This window comes from Oncorhynchus mykiss, chromosome 1 (assembly GCF_013265735.2).
Source record: "Oncorhynchus mykiss isolate Arlee chromosome 1, USDA_OmykA_1.1, whole genome shotgun sequence".
In the NCBI taxonomy this organism is placed as follows: domain Eukaryota; kingdom Metazoa; phylum Chordata; class Actinopteri; order Salmoniformes; family Salmonidae; genus Oncorhynchus; species Oncorhynchus mykiss.
This window is the reverse complement of record NC_048565.1, coordinates 1,269,962-1,291,365: the sequence shown is the minus strand read 5'-3', so window position 1 is coordinate 1,291,365 and position 21,404 is coordinate 1,269,962. Positions and strand designations below refer to the sequence as shown.

Genomic DNA, 21,404 nt, shown 5'->3' with positions numbered 1-21,404 from the left:
GTGGACTCAACAGGCTGAGACCAGTGGACTCAATAGGCTGAGTGAGTGAGACCAGTGGACTCAATAGGCTGAGTGAGTGAGACCAGTGGACTCAATAGGCTGAGTGAGTGAGACCAGTGGACTCAATAGGCTGAGACCAGTGGACTCAATAGGCTGAGTGAGTGAGACCAGTGGACTCAATAGGCTGAGTGAGTGAGACCAGTGGACTCAATAGGCTGAGTGAGTGAGACCAGTGGACTCAATAGGCTGAGACCAGTGGACTCAATAGGCTGAGTGAGTGAGACCAGTGGACTCAATAGGCTGAGTGAGTGAGACCAGTGGACTCAACAGGCTTAGTGAATAAGACCAGTGGACTCAATAGACAGAGTGAGTGAGACCAGTGGACTCAATAGGCTGAGTGAGTGAGATCAGTGGACTCAATAGGCTGAGTGAGTGAGATCAGTGGACTCAATAGGCTGAGTGAGTGAGACCAGTGGACTCAACAGGCTGAGTGAATGAGACCAGTGGACTCAACAGGCTGAGACCAGTGGACTCAATAGGCCGAGTGAGTGAGACCAGTCTACTCAATAGGCTGAGACCAGTGGACTCAACATGCTGAGTGAGTGAGACCAGTCTACTCAATAGGCTGAGACCAGTGGAATCTAGGCTGAGACCAGTCGACTCAATAGGCTGAGTGAGTGAGATCAGTGGACTCAATAGGCTGAGTGAGTGAGACCAGTGGACTCAATAGGCTGAGACCAGTGGACTCAATAGGCTGAGTGAGTGAGAGCAGTGGACTCAATAGGCTGAGACCAGTGGACTCAATAGGCTGAGACCAGTCGACTCAATAGGCTGAGTGAGTGAGATCAGTGGACTCAACAGGCTGAGTGAGTGAGACCAGTGGACTCAATAGGCTGAGTGAGTGAGACCAGTGGATTCAATAGGCTGAGTGAGTGAGACCAGTGGACTCAACACGCTTAGTGAATGAGACCAGTGGACTCAATAGACAGAGTGAGTGAGACCAGTCTACTCAATAGGCTGAGACCAGTGGACTCAACAGGCTGAGTGAGTGAGATCAGTGGACTCAATAGGCTGAGTGAGTGAGACCAGTGGACTCAACAGGCTGAGTGAGTGAGACCAGTCTACTCAATAGGCTGAGACCAGTGGACTCAATAGACTGAGTGAGTGAGACCAGTGGACTCAATAGGCTGAGACCAGTGGACTCAATAGGCTGAGTGAGTGAGACCAGTGGACTCAATAGGCTGAGACCAGTGGACTCAATAGGCTGAGACCAGTCGACTCAATAGGCTGAGTGAGTGAGTTCAGTGGACTCAACAGGCTGAGTGAGTGAGACCAGTGGACTCAATAGGCTGAGTGAGTGAGACCAGTGGACTCAATAGGCTGAGTGAGTGAGACCAGTGGACTCAACACGCTTAGTGAATGAGACCAGTGGACTCAATAGACAGAGTGAGTGAGACCAGTCTACTCAATAGGCTGAGACCAGTGGACTCAACAGGCTGAGTGAGTGAGATCAGTGGACTCAACAGGCTGAGTGAGTGAGACCAGTGGACTCAATAGGCTGAGTGAGTGAGACCAGTGGACTCAATAGGCTGAGTGAGTGAGACCAGTGGACTCAATAGGCTGAGTGAGTGAGACCAGTGGACTCAATAGGCTGAGACCAGTGGACTCAACAGGCTGAGACCAGTGGACTCAATAGGCTGAGTGAGTGAGACCAGTGGACTCAATAGGCTGAGACCAGTGGACTCAATAGGCTGAGTGAGTGAGACCAGTGGACTCAATAGGCTGAGTGAGTGAGACCAGTGGACTCAATAGGCTGAGACCAGTGGACTCAATAGGCTGAGTGAGTGAGACCAGTGGACTCAATAGGCTGAGTGAGTGAGACCAGTGGACTCAACAGGCTTAGTGAATAAGACCAGTGGACTCAATAGACAGAGTGAGTGAGAACAGTGGACTCAATAGGCTGAGTGAGTGAGATCAGTGGACTCAATAGGCTGAGTGAGTGAGATCAGTGGACTCAATAGGCTGAGTGAGTGAGACCAGTTGACTCAACAGGCTTAGTGAATGAGACCAGTGGACTCAATAGACAGAGTGAGTGAGACCAGTGGACTCAATAGACAGAGTGAGTGAGACCAGTCGACTCAATAGGCTGAGTGAGGAGCGATTGATAAAGTGGTTGACAGTAGTCCACTGAGAGGGAGTTGGGGGGGTGGAGGATTAAGGATGGAGGAAGAGGAGGAAAATAGGGTTAGAGGCAGAAGTTTCAAATGTATAGTATTAGAAAGTGGCTTAAGCACCAGATACGGGACTGGAAGGATGATAGGTCCTCTGAAAGTTTAGTTTTCCTAGATTTTCACTCAGCTGCCCCCCCGTCCTGTTCTGTTAGCTCACAATGAGTTACTCGGAGCAGGAGGGGCTGACCCGGCCGGGAGGAGAGGGGACCGTGCGAGTCATAGGATGTGGAAAGGGAGGAGAGTAGGGCCGAAGAGGCAGAATCAGGAGACAGAAGGGAGAAGGATTTAGCAGAAGGGAGAGATGATAGGATAGAAGAAGAGAGAGTAGTGGGAGAGAAAGAGAGCCCCTTAAATTGAAATTGAATTGAGAGAGAGCGGTGATTGCGACGGCATTTCAGGGACTGTCTCCACTGGGCTGGGTATATAACCTGTGTGTCGGGACTGTCTCCACTGGGCTGGGTGTATAACCTGTGTGTCGGGACTGTCTCCACTGGGCTGGGTATATAACCTGTGTGTCGGGGACTGTCTCCACTGGGCTGGGTGTATAACCTGTGTGTCGGGACTGTCTCCACTGGGCTGGGTGTATAACCTGTGTGTCGGGACTGTCTCCACTGGGCTGGGTATATAACCTGTGTGTCGGGACTGTCTCCACTGGGCTGGGTATATAACCTGTGTGTCGGGACTGTCTCCACTGGGCTGGGTGTATAACCTGTGTTGTATTTTCCAGGCAGTGTTTCGGGGACTGTCTCCACTGGGCTGGGTATATAACCTGTGTTTTGGGGACTGTCTCCACTGGGCTGGGTATATAACCTGTGTTTCGGGGACTGTCTCCACTGGGCTGGGTATATAACCTGTGTGTCGGGGACTGTCTCCACTGGGCTGGGTATATAACCTGTGTTGTATTTTCCAGGCAGTGTTTCATGGACGGTCTCCACTGGGCTGGGTATATAACCTGTATAACCTGGGTATATAACCTGGGCTGGGTATATAACTCCTTGACCTCTTTCTCTCCAGAACTACCCTACTCCTATGCCCTCTTTCTCCCTTTCTCTCCAGAACTACCCTACTCCTTGACCTCTTTCTCCCTCTCTCTCCAGAACTACCCTACTCCTTGACCTCTTTCTCTCCAGAACTACCCTACTCCTATGCCCTCTTTCTCCCTCTCTCTCCAGAACTACCCTACTCCTTGACCTCTTTCTCCCTCTCTCTCCAGAACTACCCTACTCCTTGCCCTCTTTCTCCCTCTCTCTCCAGAACCACCCTACTCCTATGCCCTCTTTCTCCCTCTCTCTCCAGAGAGTGATACTGTGATATGTGGTTGTCTCACCTAGCTATCTGAATATACTAACTACTGTGATATGTGGTTGTCCACTTAGCTATCTGAATATACTAACTACTGTGATATGTGGTTGTCTCACCTAGCTATCTGAATATACTAACTACTGTGATATGTGGTTGTCCACTTAGCTATCTGAATATACTAACTACTGTGATATGTGGTTGTCCCAGCTAGCTATCTGAATATACTAACTACTGTGATATGTGGTTGTCTCACCTAGCTATCTGAATATACTAACTACTGTGATATGAGGTTGTCCACTTAGCTATCTGAATATTCTAACTACTGTGATATGTGGTTGTCTCACCTAGCTATCTGAATATACTAACTACTGTGATATGTGGTTGTCCCAGCTAGCTATCTGAATATACTAACTACTGTGATATGTGGTTGTCTCACCTAGCTATCTGAATATACTAACTACTGTGATATGTGGTTGTCCCAGCTAGCTATCTGAATATACTAACTACTGTGATATGTGGTTGTCTCACCTAGCTATCTGAATATACTAACTACTGTGATATGTGGTTGTCCCAGCTAGCTATCTGAATATACTAACTACTGTGATATGTGGTTGTCTCATCTAGATATATGAATATACGAACTACTGTGATATGTGGTTGTCTCACCTAGCTATCACCTAGCTATCTGAATATACTAACTACTGTGATATGTGGTTGTCTCACCTAGCTATCTGAATATACTAACTACTGTGATATGTGGTTGTCTCACCTAGATATATGGATATACTAACTAATATGATATGTGTGATGTGAGGTTGTCTCACCTAGCTATCTGAATATACTAACTACTGTGATATGTGGTTGTCTCACCTAGCTATCTGAATATACTAACTACTGTGATATGAGGTTGTCTCATCTATACAGAGCAGAGCAGTGTAAACCCCTCAGAGATCCCCCTCTATACAGAGCAGTGTAAACCCCTCAGAGATCCCCCCTCTATACAGAGCAGTGTAAACCCCTCCGAGATCCCCCCTCTATACAGAGCAGAGATCATCCCCCTCTATACAGAGCAGAGATCACCCCTCCCCCCTCTATACAGAGCAGTGTAAACCCCTCAGAGATCCCCCCCTCTATACAGAGCAGAGATCACCCCCCTCTATACAGAGCAGAGATCATCCCCCTCTATACAGAGCAGAGATCACCCCCTCTATACAGAGCAGAGATCATCCCCCTCTTTACAGAGCAGAGATCACCCCCCTCTATACAGAGCAGTGTAAACCCCTCAGAGATCCCCCTCTATACAGAGCAGAGATCATCCCCCTCTATACAGAGCAGAGATCACCCCCCTCTATACAGAGCAGTGTAACCCCTCAGAGATCCCCCCTCTATACAGAGCAGAGATCCCCCCCCCCTCTATACAGAGCAGAGTAAACCCCTCAGGGATCGTTCTAGACCGATGCTGTGTCACTACTCACTCCACGGTGAACTCGTGTGCTCCTACAGGGATGCAGTAAACAAACTGCATGGCGCTCCACAGCCGGTGAAACTCCACACACTCGTCCACGTGCATCACGCCATTGCTGGGCAACGGGCCGCGCCAGATGGGGTCGTCCAGGAAACCGCGGACACGTGTGAGGATGACCTCGAACATGGACAGGCCACAGCACAGACGCTCTTTGGTCAGCAGGTCACCTTCACGGGTAATGGCTATTTGCTACAGTGGAAGAGAGGGGGGAGAAAGAGTGGGGAAGTAAAAGAGGGGGAGGGGGATTAGGGAGGAGAATGGGTGGGGAAGAGGGAGGGCTGGTGTTTACTAAGGCAGTGTGGTGGTACCTGTGGGGTTCCCAGGGCTGGTGTTAACTAAGGCAGTGTGATGGTACCTGTGGGGTTCCCAGGGCTGGTGTTTACTAAGGCAGTGTGATGGTACCTGTGGGTTCCCAGGGCTGGTGTTTACTAAGGCAGTGTGATGGTACCTGTGGGGTTCCCAGGGCTGGTGTTAACTAAGGCAGTGTGGTGGTACCTGTGGGGTTCCCAGGGCTGGTGTTAACTAAGGCAGTGTGATGGTACCTGTGGGGTTCCCAGGGCTGGTGTTAACTAAGGCAGTGTGATGGTACCTGTGGGGTTCCCAGGGCTGGTGTTAACTAAGGCAGTGTGATGGTACCTGTGGGGTTCCCAGGGCTGGTGTTAACTAAGGCAGTGTGGTGGTACCTGTGGGGTTCCCAGGGCTGGTGTTAACTAAGGCAGTGTGATGGTACCTGTAGGTTCCCAGGGCTGGTGTTTACTAAGGCAGTGTGATGGTACCTGTGGGGTTCCCAGGGCTGGTGTTAACTAAGGCAGTGTGGTGGTACCTGTGGGGTTCCCAGGGCTGGTGTTAACTAAGGCAGTGTGATGGTACCTGTGGGGTTCCCAGGGCTGGTGTTAACTAAGGCAGTGTGATGGTACCTGTGGGGTTCCCAGGGCTGGTGTTAACTAAGGCAGTGTGGTGGTACCTGTGGGGTTCCCAGGGCTGGTGTTAACTAAGGCAGTGTGATGGTACCTGTGGGGTTCCCAGGGCTGGTGTTTACTAAGGCAGTGTGATGGTACCTGTGGGGTTCCCAGGCGTTCTATCAGAGGAACCAGGTGCAGGGCTGTGTATTTAGCCTCCAGGCGTTTCATCTTGGCATCAAGACGCTCACCCTCTACAATGAGAAGAGATAACAGAGTCACTGATCCAGACAGACAGACAGACAGACAGACAGACAGACAGACAGACAGACAGACAGACAGACAGAAAATCTTACCCTTGACATGGACCCTGGGAAGAATGTTCTGGAATGGTGCGGCATGTAGCAGGTCACACACCTCCTCCTGAGACTGAGAGTGAAAGAGAAGATTGTTTAAATTGTCTTTTTTAGCAGCCATTGTATTTTCCAAGGTGTTGCTGCTAGCTACTGGTCACAGATGTTCCACTGACACAAGGTGTTGCTGCTAGCTACTGGTCAGAGATGTTCCACTGACACAAGGTGTTGCTGACAATCTGCTAGCTACTGGTCAGAGATGTTCCACTGAAACAAGGTGTTGTGTAGACGTGTTGGGGTCGTGGTTGTGTAGACGTGTTGTGGTTGTGTAGACGTGTTGAGGTCGTGGTTGTGTAGACGTGTTGGGGTCGTGGTTGTTTAGACGTGTTATGGTCGTGGTTGTGTAGACGTGTTGGGGTCGTGTTGTGTAGACGTGTTGGGGTCGTGGTTGTGTAGACGTGTTGGGGTCGTGGTTGTGTAGACGTGTTGGGGTCGTGTTTGTGTAGACGTGTTGGGGTCGTGGTTGTGTAGACGTGTTGGGGTCGTGGTTGTGTAGACGTGTTGGGGTCGTGGTTGTGCGACGTGTTGGGGTCGTGGTTGTGTAGACGTGTTGGGGTCGTGGTTGTGTAGACGTGTTGGGGTCGTGGTTGTGTAGACGTGTTGGGGTCGTGGTTGTGTAGACGTGTTGGGGTCGTGGTTGTGTAGACGTGTTGGGGTCGTGGTTGTGTAGACGTGTTGAGGTCGTGGTTGTGTAGACGTGTTGGGGTCGTGTTGTGTAGACGTGTTGGGGTCGTGGTTGTGTAGACGTGTTGGGGTCGTGGTTGTGTTTACGTGTTATGGTCGTGGTTGTGTTTACGTGTTATGGTCGTGGTTGTGTAGACGTGTTGGGGTCGTGTTGTGTAGACGTGTTGGGGTCGTGGTTGTGTAGACGTGTTGGGGTCGTGGTTCTTACCAGGCTCTGTTCGCTGAGCAGACAGAAGAGCAGTGCATTGCCCACCTCCCTGAGGTTCTGGAAGCAGACGGTCTTCAGTTCGGCGTACTCTACTATGTCCTTCAGCTGGTGGTGGAAAAACTCCAGGATACCTGGCAGGGAGGAGAGACGGCTACGTCAGCTAAACAAATCAAGGGATCGATTACTCTAAATGGCTAGCTACTGTAGTCTACTTTGCCTTGCTAAAACCTTTAATTATATAAATATCTAACAGACATTGAAGGGAGCTCCTTGTCTCTCCGGACTCACCCGGCGAGCCGTACTCGTGGCGGGGGAGACGGCAGATCTTAGGCATCACCTCCATCAGGGTCTTCACATACTGCATGATGGTGCCCTGGAGCTGGGGGGGGGGGGGGGGGTTAATAACATACTGCATGATGGTGCCCTGGAGCTGAGGGGGGGGCAGGGTTAATAACATACTGCATGATGGTGCCCTGGAGCTGAGGGGAGGGGGGGCAGGGTTAATAACATACTGCATGATGGTGCCCTGGAGCTGAGGGGAGGGGGGGCAGGGTTAATAACATACTGCATGATGGTGCCCTGGAGCTGAGGGGAGGGGGGGGACAGGGTTAATAACATACTGCATGATGGAGCCCTGGAGCTGAGGGGGGGGGGGGGGGGGTGGCAGGGTTAATAACATACTACATGATGGTGCCCTGGAGCTGAGGGGGGGGGCAGGGTTAATAACATACTGCATGATGGTGCCCTGGAGCTGAGGGGAGGGGGGGGACAGGGTTAATAACATACTGCATGATGGAGCCCTGGAGCTGAGGGGGGGGGGGGGGTGGCAGGGTTAATAACATACTACGTGATGGTGCCCTGGAGCTGAGGGGGGGGGCAGGGTTAATAAATACTGCATGATGGTGCCCTGGAGCTGAGGGGAGGGGGGGCAGGGTTAATAACATACTGCATGATGGTGCCCTGGAGCTGAGGGGGGGGGGGGGGGTTAATACCATACTGCATGATGGTGCCCTGGAGCTGAGGGGGGGGCAGGGTTAATAACATACTGCATGATGGTGCCCTGGAGCTGAGGGGGGGCAGGGTTAATAACATACTGCATGATGGTGCCCTGGAGCTGAGGGGGGGGGGGGGGGGGTTAATAACATACTGCATGATGGTGCCCTGGAGCTGAGGGGGGGCAGGGTTAATAACATACTGCATGATGGTGCCCTGGAGCTGAGGGGAGGGGGGGGGGGGCAGGGTTAATAAATACTGCATGATGGTGCCCTGGAGCTGAGGGGGGGGGGGGGGGGGGGGGGGGCAGGGTTAATAACATACTGCATGATGGTGCCCTGGAGCTGAGGGAGGGGGGGGGGGGGGGGGGGGGGGGGGGGGGGGCAGGGTTAATAAATACTGCATGATGGTGCCCTGGAGCTGAGGTGGGGGGCAGGGTTAATAACTTACTGCATGATGGTGCCCTGGAGCTGAGGGGGGGGGGGGGCAGGGTTAATAACATACTGCATGATGGTGCCCTGGAGCTGAGGGGAGGGGGGGGGTTAGTAACATACTGCATGATGGTGCCCTGGAGCTGAGGGGGAGGGGGGGGGTTAATAACATACTGCATGATGGTGCCCTGGAGCTGAGGGGGGGGGCAGGGTTAATAACATACTGCATGATGGTGCCCTGGAGCTGAGGGGGGGCAGGGTTAATAACATACTGCATGATGGTGCCCTGGAGCTGGACTCCTCCTCCCTCCCTACCTCTCTCCATTCCTCCTCCCTCCCTCTCTCCATTCCTCCTCCCTCCCTCTCTCCATTCCTCCTCTCTCCCTCTCTCCATTCCTCCTCCCTTCCTCTCTCCACTCTCCATTCCTCCTCCCTCCCTTTCTCCATTCCTCCTCCCTCCCTCTCTCCATTCCTCCTCCCTCCCTCTCTCCATTCCTCCTCTCTCCCTCTCTCCATTCCTCCTCCCTTCCTCTCTCCACTCTCCATTCCTCCTCCCTCCCTCTCTCCATTCCTCCTCTCTCCCTCTCTCCATTCCTCCTCCCTCCCTCTCTCCATTCCTCCTCCCTCCCTCTCTCCATTCTCCATTCCTCTTCCCTCCCTCCCACTCTCCATTCCTCCTCCCTCCCTCTCTCCACTCTCCACTCCTCCTCCCTCCCTCTCTCCACTCTCCACTCCTCCTCCCTCCCTCCCTCTCTCCACTCTCCATTCCTCCTCCCTCCCTCTCTCCATTCCTCCTCCCTCCCTCTCTCCATTCCTCCTCCCTCCCTCTCTCCACTCTCCACTCCTCCTCCCTCCCTCTCTCCATTCCTCCTCCCTCCCTCTCTCCATTCCTCCTCCCTCCCTCTCTCCATTCCTCCTCCCTCCCTCCCTCCATTCCTCCTCCCTCCCTCTCTCCACTCTCCACTCCTCCTCCCTCCCTCTCTCCACTCCTCCTCCCTCCACTCTCCACTCCTCCCTCCCTCTCTCCACTCTCCATTCCTCCTCCCTCCCTCTCTCCATTCCTCCTCCCTCCCTCCCTCCATTCCTCCTCCCTCCCTCTCTCCACTCTCCACTCCTCCTCCCTCCCTCTCTCCACTCCTCCTCCCTCCACTCTCCACTCCTCCCTCCCTCTCTCCACTCTCCATTCCTCCTCCCTCCCTCTCTCCATTCCTCCTCCCTCCCTCTCTCCATTCCTCCTCCCTCCCTCTCTCCATTCCTCCTCCCTCCCTCTCTCCATTCCTCCTCCCTCCCTCTCTCCATTCCTCCTCCCTCCCTCTCTCCATTCCTCCTCCCTCCCTCTCTCCCTCCCTCTCTCCATTCCTCCTCCCTCCACTCTCCTCTCCTCCTCCCTCACTCTCCATTCCTCCTCCCTCTCTCCACCCTCACTGCCCTTTCCTCCTCCCTCCCTCCACTCTCCCTCCCACCTTCCCTCTACTCACCCTCCCTCCCTCCCACCCTCACTCTCCATCCCCCTCTCGCCCACTTACCCTCCACCCCCTCACTCATCCCACCCTTCTCCTTTCTCACCAGGCTCTTGACCACTTTGAGCAGTTCCTCCATGACCACAGCGATGCCCTGGTACCCCAGCAGACGACACATGGCCTTGATGTGAGGAGGACCAACAAAGTGTCTGTAGAAACCAAAGATACTGCTGTACGCCAGGTTCAGAGCCTGTAGAGAGGTAGAGGGAGACAGGAAGTTAAGGGCCTGTAGAAACCAAAGATACTGCTGTACCCCAGGTTCAGAGTCTGTAGAGAGGTAGAGGGAGACAGGAAGTTAAGGGCCTGTAGAGAGGGGAGAGGTAGAGGGAGACAGGAAGTTAAGGGCCTGTAGAGAGGGGAGAGGTAGAGGGAGACAGGAAGTTAAGGGCCTGTAGAAACCAAAGATACTGCTGTACCCCAGGTTCAGAGCCTGTAGAGAGGTAGAGGGAGACAGGAAGTTAAGGGCCTGTAGAGAGGGGAGAGGTAGAGGGAGACAGGAAGTTAAGGGCCTGTAGAAACCAAAGATACTGCTGTACCCCAGGTTCAGAGCCTGTAGAGAGGTAGAGGGAGACAGGAAGTTAAGGGCCTGTAGAGAGGGGAGAGGTAGAGGGAGACAGGAAGTTAAGGGCCTGTAGAGAGGGGAGAGGTAGAAGGAGACAGGAAGTTAAGGGCCTGTAGAGAGGGGAGAGGTAGAAGGAGACAGGAAGTTAAGGGCCTGTAGAGAGGGGAGAGGTAGAGGGAGACAGGAAGTTAAGGGCCTGTAGAGAGGGGAGAGGTAGAGGGAGACAGGAAGTTAAGGGCCTGTAGAGAGGGGAGAGGTAGAGGGAGACAGGAAGTTAAGGGCCTGTAGAGAGGGGAGAGGTAGAGGGAGACAGGAAGTTAAGGGCCTGTAGAGAGGGGAGAGGTAGAGGGAGACAGGAAGTTAAGGGCCTGTAGAGAGGGGAGAGGTAGAGGGAGACAGGAAGTTAAGGGCCTGTAGAAACCAAAGATACTGCTGTACCCCAGGTTCAGAGCCTGAAGAGGGTGGAGAGAGGGAGACAGAGGGATAGAAAAGAGAGCGAGAGAGAGGGAAACAGGGAGAAAGAGAGAAAGTTATGCCAGAATTTTCCCCTACAATATTCACTTTCTCGCTCCCTCCCTGTCTGTCAGCTCTGAGTTGCTGTTGCTGTAATCGCTCAGTGGTGATGCTCAGGACTGGAGGAGAAGTGTTCCACTACACTGTAGGGGACTGGAGGAGAAGTGTTCCACTACACTGTAGGGGACTGGAGGAGAAGTGTTCCACTACACTGTAGGGGACTGGAGGAGAAGTGCTCCACTACACTGTAGGGGACTGGAGGAGAAGTGTTCCACTACACTGTAGGGGGCTGGAGGAGAAGTGCTCCACTACACTGTAGGGGACTGGAGGAGAAGTGTTCCACTACACTGTAGGGGGCTGGAGGAGAAGTGTTCCACTACACTGTAGGGGACTGGAGGAGAAGTGTTCCACTACACTGTAGGGGGCTGGAGGAGAAGTGTTTACTACACTGTAGGGGGCTGGAGGAGAAGTGTTCCACTACACTGTAGGGGGCTGGAGGAGAAGTGTTCCACTACACTGTAGGGGACTGGAGGAGAAGTGCTCCACTACACTGTAGGGGACAGGAGGAGAAGTGTTCCACTACACTGTAGGGGGCTGGAGGAGAAGTGTTCCACTACACTGTAGGGGACTGGAGGAGAAGTGTTCCACTACACTGTAGGGGGCTGGAGGAGAAGTGTTTACTACACTGTAGGGGGCTGGAGGAGAAGTGTTCCACTACACTGTAGGGGACTGGAGGAGAAGTGTTCCACTACACTGTAGGGGGCTTGACTCTGACTCTGTTTTACAAATCTTTCATTGAGAGTATTTTAACTTTTTGTATTGTTTGTTAGTTTGGTAATGCATATGTCAGCCAGAGAAATATGCTGAGAAGGATTATCACCAAAGCAAGCAAGATACTGGGAGTCCAACAGACAGGCCTGGAGGAGATCTTTAAGGTCAGGGCCCTCCCCAAGGTACTTGGAGTCAAACAGACAGTCTTGGATGAGATCTTTAAGGTCAGGGCCCTCCCCAATGTACTTGGAGTCAAACAGACAGACCTGGAGAAGATATTTAAGGTCAGGGCCCTCCCCAAGGTACTTGGAGTCAAACAGACAGGCCTGGAGGAGATCTTTAAGGTCAGGGCCCTTCCCAAGGTACTTGGAGCCAAACAGACAGGCCTGGAGGAGATCTTTAAGGTCAGGGCCCTCCCCAAGGTACTTGGAGTCAAACAGACAGGCCTGGAGGAGATCTTTAAGGTCAGGTTCCTACCCAAGGTACTTGGAGTCAAACAGACAGGCCTGGAGGAGATCTTTAAGGTCAGGGCCCTCCCCAAGGTAATTGGAGTCAAACAGACAGGATGAGATCTTTAAGGTCAGGTTCCTCCCCAAGGTACTTGGAGTCAAACAGACAGGCCTGGAGGAGATCTTTAAGGTCAGGTTCCTCCCCAAGGTACTTGGAGTCAAACAGACAGGATGAGATCTTTAAGGTCAGGTTCCTCCCCAAGGTACTTGGAGTCAAACAGACAGGCCTGGAGGAGATCTTTAAGGTCAGGGCCCTCCCCAAGGTACTTGGAGTCAAACAGACAGGATGAGATCTTTAAGGTCAGGTTCCTCCGCAAGGTACTTGGAGTCAAACAGACAGGCCTGGAGGAGATCTTTAAGGTCAGGACCCTCCCCAAGGTACTTGGAGTCAAACAGACAGTTTTCCGTACAGGTACTGGGGCTGGGTAGAGTTGTACTGACCTTTGACCCGTACTGGGGCTGAGTAGGGTTATACTGACCTTTGACCCGTACAGGTACTGGGGCTGGGTAGGGTTATACTGACCTTTGACCCGTACAGGTACTGGGGCTGGGTAGGGTAGTACTGTCCTTTGACCCGTGCTGGGTATAGTTATACTGACCTTTGACACGTACAGGTACTGGGGCTGGGTAGGGTTGTACTGACCTTTGACCCGTACAGGTACTGGGGCTGGGTAGGGTTATACTGACCTTTGACCCATACAGGTACTGGGGCTGGGTAGGGTTATACTGACCTTTGACCCGTACAGGTACTGGGGCTGGGTAGGGTTATACTGACCTTTGACCCGTACAGGTACTGGGGCTGGGTAGGGTTATACTGACCTTTGACCCGTACTGGGGCTGGGTAGGGTTATACTGACCTTTGAGCCATACAGGTACTGGGGCTGGGTAGGGTTATACTGACCTTTGACCCGTACAGGTACTGGGGCTGGGTAGGGTTATACTGACCTTTGACCCGTACTGGGGCTGGGTAGGGTTGTACTGACCTTTGACCCTTACTGGGGCTGGGTAGGGTTGTACTGACCTTTGACCCGTACTGGGGCTGGGTAGGGTTATACTGACCTTTGACCCGTACAGGTACTGGGGCTGGGTAGGGTAGTACTGACCTTTGACCCGTGCTGGGTATAGTTATACTGACCTTTGATCCGTACAGGTACTGGGGCAGGGTAGGGTTATACTGACCTTTGACCCATACAGGTACTGGGGCTGAATAGGGTTATACTGACCTTTGACCCATACAGGTACTGGGGCTGGGTAGGGTTATACTGACCTTTGACCCGTACAGGTACTGGGGCTGGGTAGGGTAGTACTGACCTTTGAGCCATTCAGGTACTGGGGCTGGGTAGGGTTATACTGACCTTTGACCCGTACAGGTACTGGGGCTGGGTAGGGTTATACTGACCTTTGACCCGTACAGGTACTGGGGCTGGGTAGGGTTATAATGACCTTTGACCCATACAGGTACTGGGGCTGGGTAGGGTTATACTGACCTTTGACCCGTACAGGTACTGGGGCTGGGTAGGGTTATACTGACCTTTGACCCGTACAGGTACTGGGGCTGGGTAGGGTTGTACTGACCTTTGACCCATACAGGTACTGGGGCTGGGTAGGGTTGTACTGACATTTGACCCGTACTGGGGCTGGGTAGGGTTATACTGACCTTTGACCCGTACAGGTACTGGGGCTGGGTAGGGTTATACTGACCTTTGACCCATACAGGTACTGGGGCTGGGTAGGGTTATACTGACCTTTGAGCCATACAGGTACTGGGGCTGGGTAGGGTTATACTGACCTTTGACCCATACAGGTACTGGGGCTGGGTAGGGTTGTACTGACCTTTGACCCGGGCTGGGTAGGGTTATACTGACCTTTGACCCGTACAGGTACTGGGGCTGGGTAGGGTTGTACTGACCTTTGACCCGTACAGGTACTGGGGATGGGTAGAGTTGTACTGACCTTTGACCCATACAGGTACTGGGGTTGGGTAGGGTTGTACTGACCTTTGACCCGTACTGGGGCTGGGTAGGATTATACTGACCTTTGACCCGTACAGGTACTGGGGCTGGGTAGGGTTATACTGACCTTTGACCCGTACAGGTACTGGGGCTGGGTAGGGTTATACTGACCTTTGAGCCGTACAGGTACTGGGGCTGGGTAGGGTTATACTCACCTTTGACCCGTACAGGTACTGGGGCTGGGTAGGATTGTACTGACCTTTGACCCGTACTGGGGCTGGGTAGGGTTATACTGACCTTTGACCCATACAGGTACTGGGGCTGGGTAGGGTTGTACTGACCTTTGACCCATACAGGTACTGGGGCTGGGTAGGGTTATACTGACCTTTGAGCCGTACAGGTACTGGGGCTGGGCGTTGGGCGGCTTGTCCCTCTGGAACTCCTGAGAGAAGGGCAGGACCGTGCGGACAAACCTAGAGAGAAGAGAGAGATTGGATATTCCAATTAATAATTCATATTTTTCCATTAACCACAGAGAGCCCTCACAACGACAGGGAGAGAGACAGGAATACATTTCATAAAGGTGATTAAGAACTTAAAACATGTCCACCTGGTTTCTACCCCCCCTACTCTCTCTCCCCCATCAGGGATCCACCTGGTTTCTACCCCCCCTCTCTCTCTCCTCCATCAGGGATCCACCTGGTTTCTACCCCCCCTCTCTCTCCCCCATCAGGGATCCACTTGGTTTCTACCCCCTCTTCTCTCTCCCCCATCAGGGATCCACCTGGTTTCTACCCCCCCCTCTCTCCCCCATCAGGGATCCACCTGGTTTCTACCCCCCCCCCCCCCCCCCCCAATCAGGGATCAACCTGGTTTCTACCCCCCTCTCTCTCTCCCATCAGGGATCCACCTGGTTTCTACCCCCCCTCTCTCTCTCCCCCATCAGGGATCCACCTGGTTTCTACCCCCCCTCTCTCTCCCCCATCAGGGATCCAGCTGGTTTCTACCCCCTCCTCTCTCTCCCCCATCAGGGATCCACCTGGTTTCTACCCCCCCTCTCTCTCCCCCATCAGGGATCCACTTGGTTTCTACCCCCTCTTCTCTCTCCCCCATCAGGGATCCACCTGGTTTCTACCCCCCCCCCTCTCTCCCCCATCAGGGATCCACCTGGTTTCTAACCTCCCCCCCCCCCCCCCCCCCCCCCCCCCCTCTCTCCCCCATCAGGGATCCACCTGGTTTCTACCCTCCCCCCCCCATCACAGAATTCTGACTACATCAGATGAAACATCCTCATCACAGCTAGCTGTACATGTGTCAGACAGACTGCTCTGATATGTAATGAAGAAATCCTTCATAACCCCCTCTGCTGTAAACAAGAACAGGTAGAAATCCTTCATAACCCCCTCTGCTGTTAACAAGAACAGGTAGAAATCCTTCATAACCCCTCTGCTGTAAACAAGAACAGGTAGAAATCCTTCATAACCCCCTCTGCTGTTAACAAGAACAGGTAGAAATCCTTCATAACCCCTCTGCTGTTAACAAGAACAGGTAGAAATCCTTCATAACCCCCTCTGCTGTTAACAAGAACAGGTGGAAATCCTTCATAACCCCCTCTGCTGTTAACAAGAACAGGTGGAAATCCTTCATAACCCCCTCTGCTGTTAACAAGAACAGGTGGAAATCCTTCATAACCCCCCCTCTGCTGTTAACAAGAACAGGTGGAAATCCTTCATAACCCCCTCTGCTGTTAACAAGAACAGGTGGAAATCCTTCATAACCCCCTCTGCTGTTAACAAGAACAGGTGGAAATCCTTCATAACCCCCTCTGCTGTTAACAAGAACAGGTGGAAATCCTTCATAACCCCCCCTCTGCTGTTAACAAGAACAGGTGGAAATCCTTCATAACCCCTCTGCTGTAAACAAGAACAGGTGGAAATCCTTCATAACCCCCTCTGCTGTTAACAAGAACAGGTGGAAATCCTTCATAACCCCCTCTGCTGTTAACAAGAACAGGTAGAAATCCTTCATAACCCCTCTGCTGTTAACAAGAACAGTTAGAAATCCTTCATAACCCCCTCTGCTGTTAACAAGAACAGGTAGAAATCCTTCATAACCCCTCTGCTGTAAACAAGAACAGGTAGAAATCCTTCATAACCCCCTCTGCTGTTAACAAGAACAGGTAGAAATCCTTCATAACCCCCTCTGCTGTTAACAAGAACAGGTAGAAATCCTTCATAACCCCTCTGCTGTAAACAAGAACAGGTGGAAATCCTTCATAACCCCCTCTGCTGTTAACAAGAACAGGTGGAAATCCTTCATAACCCCTCTGCTGTAAACAAGAACAGGTGGAAATCCTTCATAACCCCCTCTGCTGTTAACAAGAACAGGTGGAAATCCTTCATAACCCCCTCTGCTGTTAACAAGAACAGGTAGAAATCCTTCATAACCCCCTCTGCTGTTAACAAGAACAGGTGGAAATCCTTCATAACCCCCTCTGCTGTAAACAAGAACAGGTGGAAATCCTTCATAACCCCCTCTGCTGTTAACAAGAACAGGTGGAAATCCTTCATAACACCCTCTGCTGTTAACAAGAACAGGTAGAAATCCTTCATAACCCCCTCTGCTGTTAACAAGAACAGGTAGAAATCCTTCATAACCCCCTCTGCTGTTAACAAGAACAGGTGGAAATCCTTCATAACCCCCTCTGCTGTTAACAAGAACAGGTAGAAATCCTTCATAACCCCCTCTGCTGTTAACAAGAACAGGTAGAAATCCTTCATAACCCCCTCTGCTGTAAACAAGAACAGGTGGAAATCCTTCATAACCCCCTCTGCTGTTAACAAGAACAGGTGGAAATCCTTCATAACCCCCTCTGCTGTTAACAAGAACAGGTAGAAATCCTTCATAACCCCCTCTGCTGTTAACAAGAACAGGTAGAAATCCTTCATAACCCCTCTGCTGTAAACAAGAACAGGTAGAAATCCTTCATAACCCCCTCTGCTGTAAACAAGAACAGGTGGAAATCCTTCATAACCCCCTCTGCTGTTAACAAGAACAGTTAGTGGATCCGTAGTAGCAGTAGTTGTGTGTAGTTGTAGCAGGAGTTGTGTTACCTGTTAGTAGATCCGTTGTAGCAGTAGTTGGGGAGGAAATCGTAGTTGAGTTCCCAGAAGACATGGAGTGTGATGCGTCCGTAGGGGGCGGAGACATTGTGATTGGCCTCCCGGAACATGGCGTCCATACTGTCCAGCGTCAGGAACTTAGACAGCAGTTTGTGGGTCATACGGTTGATGTTCATCAGACCTTCTAGTTCCTGTTACAAGGAGGAGGAGAAGACAGCTTGTGGGTCATACGGTTGATGTTCATCAGACCTTCTACTTCCTGTTACAAGGAGGAGGAGAAGACAGTTTGTGGGTCATACGGTTGATGTTCATCAGACCTTCTAGTTCCTGTTACAAGGAGGAGGAGAAGACAGCTTGTGGGTCATACGGTTGATGTTCATCAGACCTTCTAGTTCCTGTTACAAGGATGGGGAGAAGACAGTTTGTGGGTCATACGGTTGATGTTCATCAGACCTTCTAGTTCCTGTTACAAGGATGGGGAGAAGACAGCTTGTGGGTCATACGGTTGATGTTCATCAGACCTTCTAGTTCCTGTTACAAGGAGGAGGAGAAGACAGTTTGTGGGTCATACGGTTGATGTTCATCAGACCTTCTAGTTCCTGTTACAAGGAGGAGGAGAAGACAGCTTGTGGGTCATACGGTTGATGTTCATCAGACCTTCTAGTTCCTGTTACAAGGAGGAGGAGAAGACAGTTTGTGGGTCATACGGTTGATGTTCATCAGACCTTCTAGTTCCTGTTACAAGGAGGAGGAGAAGACAGTTTGTGGGTCATACGGTTGATGTTCATCAGACCTTCTAGTTCCTGTTACAAGGAGGAGGAGAAGACAGTTTGTGGGTCATACGGTTGATGTTCATCAGACCTTCTAGTTCCTGTTACAAGGATGGGGAGAAGACAACTTGTGGGTCATACGGTTGATGTTCATCAGACCTTCTAGTTCCTGTTACAAGGAGGAGGAGAAGACAGTTTGTGGGTCATACGGTTGATGTTCATCAGACCTTCTAGTTCCTGTTACAAGGAGGAGGAGAAGACAGTTTGTGGGTCATACGGTTGATGTTCATCAGACCTTCTAGTTCCTGTTACAAGGAGGAGGAGAAGACAGTTTGTGGGTCATACGGTTGATGTTCATCAGACCTTCTAGTTCCTGTTACAAGGAGGAGGAGAAGACAGTTTGTGGGTCATACGGTTGATATTCATCAGACCTTCTAGTTCCTGTTACAAGGAGGAGGAGAAGACAGCTTGTGGGTCATACGGTTGATGTTCATCAGACCTTCTAGTTCCTGTTACAAGGAGGTGGAGAAGACAGTTTGTGGGTCATACGGTTGATGTTCATCAGACCTTCTAGTTCCTGTTACAAGGAGGAGGAGAAGACAGTTTGTGGGTCATACGGTTGATGTTCATCAGACCTTCTAGTTCCTGTTACAAGGAGGAGGAGAAGACAGTTTGTGGGTCATACGGTTGATGTTCATCAGACCTTCTAGTTCCTGTTACAAGGAGGAGGAGAAGACAGTTTGTGGGTCATACGGTTGATATTCATCAGACCTTCTAGTTCCTGTTACAAGGAGGAGGAGAAGACAGCTTGTGGGTCATACGGTTGATGTTCATCAGACCTTCTAGTTCCTGTTACAAGGAGGTGGAGAAGACAGTTTGTGGGTCATACGGTTGATGTTCATCAGACCTTCTAGTTCCTGTTACAAGGAGGAGGAGAAGACAGTTTGTGGGTCATACGGTTGATGTTCATCAGACCTTCTAGTTCCTGTTACAAGGAGGAGGAGAAGACAGTTTGTGGGTCATACGGTTGATGTTCATCAGACCTTCTAGTTCCTGTTACAAGGAGGGGGAGAAGACAGCTTGTGGGTCATACGGTTGATGTTCATCAGACCTTCTAGTTCCTGTTACAAGGATGGGGAGAAGACAGCTTGTGGGTCATACGGTTGATGTTCATCAGACCTTCTAGTTCCTGTTACAAGGATGGGGAGAAGACAGTTTGTGGGTCATACGGTTGATGTCCAATCAGACCTTCTAGTTCCTGTTACACAGTGGACAGTCAATAAATAACACAGACACACTTAAAGCAGGTCGTACCACGATGGATGTGAGGTCCTCGCTCTCAAAGCGGTTGATGGCCAGCTCCAGAGACTTGTAGAGAGCAGCAGACACTCTCTGGGTTATCAGACGGTTCAGGTCTATGGAACGACCCAGCAGCTAGAGAGAGGAGAGGAACCAACATGACAGACAGACACAACCCAGGACTGTTAGGGAGAATCATACAAAAATGTAAACTCAGCAAAAAAAGAAATGTCCTCTTACTGTCAACTGCGTTACATTTTCAGCAAACTTAACAGGTGTAAATATTTGTATGAACATAAAAATAATCAACAACTGAGACATAAACTGAACAAGTTCCACAGACATGTGACTAACAGAAATTGAATAATGTGTCCCTGAACAAAGGGGGGGTCAAAATCAAAAGTAACAGTCAGTATCTGGTGTGGCCACCAGCTGCATTAAGTGCTGCAGTGCATCTCCTCCTCATGGACTGCACCAGATTTGCCAGTTCTGGCTGTGAGATGTTACTCCACTCTTCCACCAAGGCACCTGCATGTTCCCGGACATTTCTGTGGGGAATGGCCCTAGCCCTCACCCTCCGATCCAACAGGTCCCAGACGTGCTCAATGGGATTGAGATCCAGGCTCTTCGCTGGCCATGGCAAAACACTGACATTCCTGTCTTGCAGGAAATCATGCACAGAACAAGCAGTATGGCTGGTGGCATTATCATGCTGGAGGGTCATGTCAGGATGAGCCTGCAGGAAGGGTACCATATGAGGGAGGAGGATGTCTTCCCTGTAACGCACAGAGTTGAGATTGCCTGCAATGACACACCGCCCCAGACCATGACGGACCCTCCACCTCCAAATCGATCCCGCTCCAGAGTACAGGCCTCAGTGTAACGCTCATTCCTTTGATGATAAATGCGAATCTGACCATCACCCATGGTGAGACAAAACCGCGACTCGTCAGTGAAGAGCACTTTTTGCCAGTCCTGTCTGGTCCAGCGATGGTGGGTTTGTGCCCATATGCGACGTTGTTGCCGGTGATGTCTGGTGAGGACCTGCCTTACAACAGACCTACAAGCCCTCAGTCCAGCCTCTCTCAGTCTGAGCACTGATAGGCGACGTTGATGCTGGTGATGTCTGGTGAGGACCTGCCTTACAACAGACCTACAAGCCCTCAGTCCAGCCTCTCTCAGCCTATTGAGGACAGTCTGAGCACTGATGGAGGGATTGTGCCTTCCTGGTGTATCTCGGGCAGTTGTTGGTGCCATCCTGTACCTGTCCCACAGGTGTGATGTTCGGATGTACCGATCCTGTGCAGGTGTTGTTACACGTGGTCTGTCACTGCGAGGACAATCAGCTGTCCGTCCTGTCTCCCTGTAGTGCTGTCTTAGGCGTCTCACAGTACGGACATTGCAGTTTACTGCCCTGGCCACATCTGCAGTCCTCATGCCTCCTTGCAGCATGCCTAAGGCACGTTCACGCAGATGAGCAGGGACCCTGGGCATCTTTTTTTTTGTGTTTTTCAGAGTCAGTAGAAAAGCCTCTTTAGTGTCCTAAGTTTTCGTAACTGTGACCTTAATTGCCAACCGTCTGTAAACTGTTAGTGTGTTAACGACCGTTCCACAGGTGCATTAATAGTTTATGTATGTATGTATTTATTTATTATTGATTTATTTATTTGCAGAGAATGCCAGAAGAAGAATAATCATTG

The 21,404-nt window shown here is 51.4% G+C and overlaps 1 protein-coding gene across 7 annotated transcripts in view; it reads right to left on the bottom strand.

Moving 5' to 3' along the window:
* Positions 1 to 21,404, bottom strand: part of cyfip1 (cytoplasmic FMR1 interacting protein 1) — a 126,914-nt gene that overhangs the window by 9,259 nt on the left and 96,251 nt on the right. For all 7 annotated transcript variants that reach the window (XM_036978300.1, XM_036978398.1, XM_036978346.1 and 4 more), the window contains 9 exons: positions 19,720 to 19,839; positions 17,627 to 17,826; positions 14,899 to 14,986; positions 10,253 to 10,396; positions 7,551 to 7,641; positions 7,263 to 7,393; positions 6,314 to 6,386; positions 6,117 to 6,211; positions 5,009 to 5,247 (listed from right to left, as the gene is read on the bottom strand). In XM_036978300.1, the coding sequence (XP_036834195.1) occupies positions 5,009 to 5,247; positions 6,117 to 6,211; positions 6,314 to 6,386; positions 7,263 to 7,393; positions 7,551 to 7,641; positions 10,253 to 10,396; positions 14,899 to 14,986; positions 17,627 to 17,826; positions 19,720 to 19,839 (1,181 nt within the window). The remainder of the gene's footprint in view (positions 1 to 5,008; positions 5,248 to 6,116; positions 6,212 to 6,313; positions 6,387 to 7,262; positions 7,394 to 7,550; positions 7,642 to 10,252; positions 10,397 to 14,898; positions 14,987 to 17,626; positions 17,827 to 19,719; positions 19,840 to 21,404) is intronic.